The sequence below is a fragment of the Eurytemora carolleeae genome, unplaced genomic scaffold, assembly GCF_000591075.1.
Source record: "Eurytemora carolleeae unplaced genomic scaffold, Eaff_2.0 scaffold159, whole genome shotgun sequence".
Lineage (NCBI taxonomy): Eukaryota > Metazoa > Arthropoda > Copepoda > Calanoida > Temoridae > Eurytemora > Eurytemora carolleeae.
In genome coordinates this window covers 194,204-202,263 of record NW_019396151.1, presented here as the reverse complement: position 1 = coordinate 202,263, position 8,060 = coordinate 194,204, and the positions used below count along the sequence as shown (strand labels likewise).

At 32.6% G+C, this 8,060-nt stretch overlaps 2 protein-coding genes across 2 annotated transcripts in view; both read left to right on the top strand.

Moving 5' to 3' along the window:
• Window positions 1-3,245, top strand: part of LOC111696546 (uncharacterized) — a 4,323-nt gene extending 1,078 nt beyond the window's left edge. The window contains exons 2-4 of the mRNA XM_023466175.1: window positions 219-254; window positions 598-800; window positions 915-3,245. Coding sequence (XP_023321943.1) covers window positions 219-254; window positions 598-800; window positions 915-1,104 — 429 coding nt within the window. The 3' untranslated portion in view covers window positions 1,105-3,245. The remainder of the gene's footprint in view (window positions 1-218; window positions 255-597; window positions 801-914) is intronic.
• Window positions 3,246-3,869: 624 nt separating this feature from the next.
• Window positions 3,870-6,962, top strand: LOC111696545 (probable cytochrome P450 6a14). The gene is given in 4 exon segments (XM_023466174.1): window positions 3,870-3,910; window positions 4,878-4,986; window positions 5,386-5,763; window positions 5,886-6,962. Coding segments are annotated over 4 exon segments (1,473 nt in total). The 5' UTR covers window positions 3,870-3,884; the 3' UTR covers window positions 6,846-6,962.
• Window positions 6,963-8,060: the final 1,098 nt, after the last annotated feature.

Genomic DNA, 8,060 nt, shown 5'->3' with positions numbered 1-8,060 from the left:
TATAATATCATTCAGAGCAGAGGTGAGTTTATAATATCATTCAGAGCAGAGGTGAGTTTATAATATCATTCAGAGCAGAGTTGAGTATATAATATCATTCAGAGCAGAGGTGAGTTTATAATATCATTCAGAGCAGAGTTGAGTTTATAATATCATTCAGAGCAGAGTTGAGTTTATAATATTATTCAGAGCAGAGTTGAGTTTATAATATCATTCAGAGCAGAGTTGAGTTTATAATATCGTTCAGAGCAGAGGTGAGTTTATAATATCATTCAGAGCAGAGGTGGGTTTATAATATTATTCAGAGCAGAGTTGAGTTTAAAGTTTCTATTACTGTTACTGTTACTATTACTATTACTATTACTATTACTATTACTATTACTATTACTATTACTATTACTATTATTATTACTATTACTATTACTATTACTATTACTATTACTATTACTATTACTATTTCTATTACTGTTACTATTACTATTACTATTACTATTACTATTACTATTACTATTACTATTACTATTACTATTACTATTACTATTACTATTACTGTTACTGTTACTAATTCTATTACTAATACTAGCGTGTGTTCTAAAGGTGTATGATGAACTGTGCAACGTGGTGGGAGGCTGGAGGTATGTCAAGGAGAACTCCTGCTCCAGATACTACAACCCTGTACACTTCGAGGTGGGGTTCAACCAGGAGGGGGAATTGGTGGATTTGCATTTATGTACAGATGTACCAACCAGGCGGATTGCTGTACAAGCTTATCCAGATATATGCTACACTCAGGATACAAAGTAAGGATCTGATCATGATTTAAAATTCATCTATTTTGTTAAAAAATTATGGAGGATAATTACAATTATGTCTAACAGTCCCTTTCAGTAAATATTTATTGTGAAATTTCTTAGGAAGCTGCAGGGGGAGAGTAGTTTAAACAACATCCAGCTGAACCTGCAGGGCTGGCAGGTAGTCACTATCAACCCTTTCTCCTGGAACTCCATGTACCTCTCCTCCAGTACAGCCAGAAGACAGTTCCTCAACCAAACCTTTCAAACCATGGCAGAAAGAGAAGAACCAGAACCTGTAGTTCTACAGTAGAACCAGAACCTACAGTTCTATAGTAGAACCAGAACCTATAGTTGTAGAACCAGAACCTGTAGTTCTTTAGTAGAACCAGACCCTGTCGTTCTTCAGTAGAACCAGAACCTATAATTCAACACTAGAACCAAAGCCTGTAGTTCTTCAGTAGATCCAGAACCTGTAGTTCTACAGTAGATCCAGAACCTGTAGTTCTACAGTAGAACCAGAACCTTTAGTTCTACAGTAGATCCAGAACCTGTAGTTCTACAGTAGAACCAGAACTTTTAGTTCTACAGTAGATCCAGAACCTGTAGTTCTTCAGTAGATCCAGAACCTGTAGTTCTACAGTAGAACCAGAACAAATAGTTCTACAGTAGAACCAGAACCTATAGTTCTACAGTAGAACCAGAACCAATAGTTCTACAGAAGATCCAGAACCTGTAGTTCTACAGTAGATCCAGAACCTATAGTTCTACAGTAGATCCAGAACCTATAGTTCAACAGTAGATCCAGAACCTGTAGTTCTACAGTAGATCCAGAACCTATAGTTCTACAGTAGATCCAGAACCAATAGTTCTACAGTAGAACCAGAACCTATAGTTCTACAGTAGAACCAGAACCAATAGTTCTACAGTAGATCCAGAACCTGAAGTTCTACAGTAGAACCAGAACCTATAGTTGTAGAACCAGAACCAATAGTTCTACAGTAGATCCAGAACCTATAGTTCTACAGTAGAACCAGAACCTATAGTTCTTCAGTAGATCCAGATCCAATAGTTCTACAGTAGAACCAGAACCTGAAGTTCTTCAGTAGAACCAGAACCTATAGTTCTACAGTAGAACCAGAACCTGTAGTTCTACAGTAGATCCAGAACCTGTAGTTCTACAATAGATCCAGAACCTGTAGTTCTACAGTAGATCTAGAACCTGTAGTTCTACAGTAGAACCAGAACTTATAGTTCTACAGTAGAACCAGAACTTATAGTTCTACAGTAGAACCAGAACTTATAGTTCTACAGTAGAACCAGAACCTATAGTTCTACAGTAGATCCAGAGCCTGTAGTTCTACAGTAGATCCAGAACCTGTAGTTCTATAGTTACAATAAATAACAGAATATACAGTGGAACCCATCAAGTTGTGGAATAGGAAGACGAATTTAAACAGTCTTATGTGTATTAGATGTTGTCAATAGCTTCAAAGTTAAATTTCAATTTATAATCGGTGTGTGTACACTGCACAATTACTGTGCCTTACTGCTCAATAAACTATTTAATTAAACTAAAAAAGTGAATTTTTCCCACCTCAACTTTTTTCAGTTTTTATCATCATTTGTAATTTCTTTTACGTTAATCTAAGAATCTTGGCTGTGAAATGATGTATGTGACATGATACAGTTTTAATATTTGTTCATTAAAAGTAGAAGATTATTTGATTTCTACTTAAACTTACACTACTTACACTACAGTATCAGTATAAAAGGTTAATATGTTTACGATGCTTGTAATGATTATTGTATGTTATGTTTTAAAAAAAATATGATATAAAATTAACAAAAAAAAATATAGTTTGGAAATTTATTACTAAAACAAATAATTCAAAGATTTGCCATTTTTTTGTGTATTTATTGAAATAAATTTTTTCTTGCAAATCTGATTCATCAAACTATACGGAAATAAAATTTAAAACGATCTAAAAGTTGCCATAGCTTGTTACCCACTATTTGTTTCGGCTGGGTATGTTAGATTTTCCTACATTAGTAATTATGAAACCGGCCATCAAAGAAAAAAAGCTTAATCGTCAGTCTAGTTTATAGTTTGGTAATCAAGTTATTTTTGGTTTACAAATCTGTTTTGAAAACGTCATTCCTCATTTTCTTCCACTTAATACAAGAAGATTACATGAGCAAAAGAATTTTTTATAAAGTCGTTAGTTAAGGCCGCATTACGGTATAAATGTTAAGTGTAATGTTGAATATCGTAAACATGTCATTTAACAGTTAATAAGTTACCTTTATTCGTTACTGTAATGTTGAAGTGGGAAATTCTCATTAAGTCAAATTTTATATCGTTCTGTGAACGTTATTTGGCTTATCGAGACAAAGCAAATACAATTTATGGGGGAGGTAGGAGAAGTTAAAATTAAAAGGAAGTTGAACTTTCTCTGAAAATTGGAATAAAAATTAATTAAAGGAGAGAGGTGCAGAAAAGGTAAAATGCTATTTCGCAGCTTTAAGCAAAATATGTGCGAAATCTTTCAGTTTAATGTTGTGCGGGCTCAGTGATCACCTAATCAGTATCCACAGCTCAATGTTCTCCAGGTTATGGTGTACAATGATCACTGAGATCAGTGTACGCTGCATTAAATGTACTCCAGGTCATTGTAAACATTTGTATTATGCGTTTTTGTTACGTGAAAGTGTGGGGGGAGGATGTTTTTTAAAAAATTAATTCAATTAAATTTTTAAATTTTTTTCTTCCCTATTCTTAAAAACAAACTTAAAATAAAATTTTAGATATTTGTTTTATTGACTTACTGAATCAATTGTGATCAGTGTTCAGTCGCGAAGGTTTATAAAGGTGACACAGCTGAAATCTAGTCAGTTCCTTGTAAACCTTTCAATAGCTGTTGCAGGTTATAAATATCATTATTACTAAATAAAAAGCCGTCTTAAAGGGAGTGACCGCCAATGTATGGTGGTTGAACTGAGAATGCGCAGTATTGTAGATAATTTTTTTATGATTCATTTGAGACATATGAAACGTACTTTGAATAATTTCTGAATTTGAGCGCCAAGTCGATGTTCAAAATCATCTATTTGGGAAGGTACGTTTAGATAATTTGTTTTTATTATATTAAATGATGACAACAAAAAATGTAGTAAATATTCTATAGTGAACTAATTAGATGTTTAGGAACATATTTCTTAAAAGAAATTTGTCATTAAATCAATGTTAGAATCAATTATTTCGTTTTCATCATTATATTGAAGTTCTTATTTTTTATGAATTTGTTCACTTTCTACAAATTCTTTAAATGTCGTTTTTTCAATAAAAATTCCAGAAAATCTTTGTAAAATAATGAGAGATTACAGAAACCAGTAACCATGAACAAGATTACTTATTTTCGATGATAAGAGTTAGTTTTTATTTTCTCAACATGTTCCTAAACAACTAATCAGTTTACTGTAAATAACATTTTTTTCGTTGTTATTTAATAATTTTAAAAAACCGATTCTCAAAACGTACCCACCCAAGTCGATGATTATGAATGTCGACTTTGCGCTCAAACTCAACAATTATAGATCTTTAAACGTTTCATATGTCTCAAAAGAAATTCAAAAAAAATTCTCTACAATACTGCAATCTCGGTTCAACCACCATACATTGCCGGTGTCACTTCCTTTAATGTTAATTGGAGGAAGACGACTTTTCTGCTTAAGTTTTGAGTTCGAATCACAAGTATAAAAGTAAACCAAGAGAATCTGTTAATGGATAGCTATTCTTTGTTTCCATGTTTATGTGTATCCATGATGTTTGAAGGCTAAGTAGAAATAAAAAATTTAAATCGAAATTTGCCTTCATGTGTTACGACGAAGACTGTATATTCTCTACTTTTTTATATTAGTGAACAAACTGGCACAATAAAAAATTCAGAAAAGAAGTTGTTGTGTTAAACTAAAATTACTTCTGCTTCATGGAATACTAGAACATGATTTGTAAGAAATTACATTTAAAGTTTATTAAAATCTGATTGAAAAGCTATTGGACGATTTTAAAAACTAGTTTTCTAGGATGTTGTTTGAGATAGGGCTACTGGTGCTAACTAGTGTTCTGTACATTTACTATGAAGTCACAAAGCAGTATGGATTTTTCAAGGATCTGGGAGTTCCATTTTTAAAGGTAAGAAAATTTAGTATTCATAAATTTTTATCTTAAAGAAAATGGAGTTCGCGCCCATTTTCTATTTGAACTTTTAATTGTAGATTAATATGTAAGCATCTTTTTGTACATTATAAAATAAATTTTGCAGATTTTATAAAAAAATTTTCGCGCATTTTCAAAATTTTACAAAAATGAAAAATGTTGAAAAAATTTTGGAAATTTTTATCATTCATAAACCTTCTCTGTGTTCACGTGAGACTCCACAAAAAATTTGGATCCGATCAGTTCAGCCGTTTTGACGTTTATTGGATACAAACAAACAAACAGACAAGCAAAGTATAATTATAAAAATAAAAAATACGTTGGAAAAATTAATTTTGATCTTATCAATTCTTTTCAACTGACTTTATTTTTCAGCCCTCCTTTCCTTTTGGGAGTGAAAATGGAAAGAAAATGTTTTTGGGCAAAATTGCTTTTCAAAACACTGATGTTGAGGCGGTTAAAGAGTTTCCAAAGGAGAAAGTATTTGGCTATTTCCTTATAGGTCAGCCAGTTTTTGTCATCAATAATGAAGAACTAGCAAAGAAGGTACTTATCAAAGATTTTGAATACTTCACCGATCGTAGAACTTTTGACACAGCTGATCCTATTGCCAATGCCTTTCTCACAAATCTCACTTGAATGGAGTGGAAGCAAATGAGATCTATGCTCAGTGGAGTATTTACCAGTGGGAAACTCAAACTAATGGCCAAGCATGTGGATAAAGTTGGAAAAAACTTTGAAAAATATGTGGCATGAAAAGCCAAAACTGGAGAGGAGATAGATATGAAAGTAGTTGGTGGTCTCATGACTTTAGATTCCATTGCCTCTGCAGGTTTTGGAATTGAGGTTGATTCCTTCAAAGAGCCAGAGAACAGAGAATTATGGCCTTGACACTTGTTGGAGCTCCGGGCTATCGTTCTCCTCTTGACAACATAAAAATGTTTTTTCTTGCAATTTTACCAAAGGTTGGAAAGTTTTTAAAAATCTCTTTTATGAAACCTCAGGCAGTCAACTTCTTTTCTAGTATCCTAAGAAAGACCTACAAGAGAAGAATGGCCAATGGGGAGAAGCGCAATGACATAATAGATGTTATCGTTGAAGAACTCCGATCTACAAAGACAAAGAAGCCACAAACTTTTGAAAGTGATTTTGAGAAAGATGCTGCTCTAGACACATCAGGTCTGAAAGATATAAGAGAAACTGGGTTAGATGAAGAAATACTACTGATTTCCAATGCTCTGTTGTTCTTTTTTGCTGGATTTGAGACTACATCTTCTGGAATTTCAATTATTTGTCACAAGCTTGCTCTTTACCCGGAGCTGCAAGACAAGGTATTTCAGGAGATTTCTGAAATTCTTGGGGAAAGTGAAGATGTCAGCTTTGAACAACTTCAGGAAATGAAATATTTAGATATGTTTATATCCGAATGCTTTCGTGTTAATACCATTTTGCCGGCACTGGAACGTAAATGTGTCAAAGACTACTTAATCCCAAATACCGATATCATCATACCAAAGGGGCGCTTTGTCAAAATATACACTAATGACATAAGTGTACGAGAGGACAACTTCAAAAATCCAAATGACTTTGATCCAGAAAACTTTGCTCCTGAAAACAATCCCAATAAGTTTGGAATGATGATTTTTGGCCAAGGTCCACGGAATTGTATTGGAATGCGTTATGCTCTCCTGACGATCAAGATAACAATGGTCTATCTGCTCAGGAATCACAGAGTAGTAAGATCTGGAAAAACTACAGATGTTCTTGAAATTGACCCAGCTAACTTTAATGTTTTCAAGAACGGAGTCTTCATGAGAATAGAGAAACGACAATAAAATGATAATGTTTTGTGTTTTAAACCATGTCAGACTGTTTATATTCTTAACATGATTTTCTTAATCATTTATCAAGTTTAATTTCACCACATAAAGATAATAAACCTTATCTTCTAAGGTCTTGTTAATTTTCTGGATAAATTTAAAGATAAAAATTTATTATTTTATTTCTTAACTGCTCTTACAAATTGATTGAATAATAATTTCGAATGTTTTAACTCTTTTCATTAGATGTCCAGAGTTTTAACTCTTCTCATTAGATGTCCATAGTTTTAACTCTTCTCACTAGATGTCCAGAGTTTTAACTCTTCTCACAAGATGTCCAGAGTTTTAACTCTTCTCACTAGATGTCCAGAGTTTTAATTCTTCTCACTAGATGTCCAGAGTTTTAACTCTTCTCATTAGATGTCCAGAGTTTTAACTCTTCTCACTAGATGTCCAGAGTTTTAACTCTTCTCACAAGATGTCCAGAGTTTTAACTCTTCTCACTAGATGTCCAGAGTTTTTGCCGAATTTCAGGCTCACATGTCACAGGTTAAAAAATCTTGAACGAAATTGATATTTAGCATTTCAAAAGTTCAAAGATCAAAATTCTTCTAAATATGTCGATCCTAGAGATCTATGATGTCGATGTTAATACTAAAAGATGAACCTGGAGTCGGTGAAAACTGTCAATTTGTTATTGTTTCGATATTTTTTTGGCTAAAATATTTATTATTATCGACGCACTTTTACGATTTAAAAATTTCCAAACAACGTGTTTCAATACGAATACTAGGGTCCATACAATTCTTTTAATATTACAACAATTTTACTGGTATTTCAGGACGTATTTAAAAAAAAGAGAAATTACTATCCCGTATACTATTCCGTATATATGTTTTATCTAGTTTTTACACATTTTACGTTCCATATGAACCTTCATATGGAAGGTCATTTCCTTTTTTTGATTGATCAATTTCTATTTTCATTAATCACCATCTCTCCATGAGAATTTTAAGGACTTGAATAATAGAAAATGAGCAATAAAGTTCTTGCATTTGTTAGGTTTATTTCAACTATTCTTTAGTGAAAACTGAAAACCTATTGCGAGTCTTAAATCAATAAAGAATGGTGAAACAAAAACAATTTAACTGAAAAAATATGCGCAAAATTGAATTTAATAAAATGCTTATTCAGTAACAAGTAGGATTTCCATTCGCAAAACTTTTGCCC